At 36.0% G+C, this 558-nt stretch overlaps 1 protein-coding gene across 1 annotated transcript in view; it reads right to left on the reverse strand.

Moving 5' to 3' along the window:
• LOC113209677 (zinc finger protein 271-like) overlaps positions 1–552 on the reverse strand; it is a 2,121-nt gene extending 1,569 nt beyond the window's left edge. Inside the window, exons 1-2 of the mRNA XM_052272953.1 lie at positions 289–552; positions 172–208 (exon numbers count right to left, since the gene is read on the reverse strand). Coding sequence (XP_052128913.1) covers positions 172–208; positions 289–512 — 261 coding nt within the window. The 5' untranslated portion in view covers positions 513–552. The remainder of the gene's footprint in view (positions 1–171; positions 209–288) is intronic.
• Positions 553–558: the final 6 nt, after the last annotated feature.

The following is a 558-nucleotide window of genomic DNA, read 5'->3' on the forward strand; positions in this document are numbered from 1 at the left end:
ATTACAATAAACAAGAAAATGCGAAATTATTACAATAATTGCTAAAAAAAATCCTGATTTGGTAACAAAAATTAAGGATTTGTAGGTGCAGGGACCGCCACTAACTACCATTCACCAAGCAAAGCAACCGAATAGAGGTGTTTGTCGGAATGATGAAATTTGTATGCGTACACCCCCGTTTTTACTCATGAAACAATGAACAAACAACCTTGTAATAATTGCAATTAAAAATGAAAGTATAATTCAACTGGTTACAAAAAAATAAGAAATGAAAAGGAATGAACTTACATAGGAAAACAAATTCTTTTATGTTTATTGAGATTTGATTGAAACCTAAAGGATGTCTTACACACATCACACGTGAACGGCTTTTCACCAGTGTGTGTCCTGACGTGAGCGACTAGATTGTGTTTCTGAGTAAAACGCAGTTTACATACATCACACTTGTACGGCTTTTCACCAGTGTGTGTCCTCATGTGCTTGACAAGATCACTCTTCTGAGTAAAACGCATTTTACATACATCACACTTGTACGGCTTCTCACCAGTGTGTGTCCTC

The sequence above is a fragment of the Frankliniella occidentalis genome, unplaced genomic scaffold (assembly GCF_000697945.3).
Source record: "Frankliniella occidentalis isolate FOCC.00 unplaced genomic scaffold, Focc_3.1 Scaffold233, whole genome shotgun sequence".
Lineage (NCBI taxonomy): Eukaryota > Metazoa > Arthropoda > Insecta > Thysanoptera > Thripidae > Frankliniella > Frankliniella occidentalis.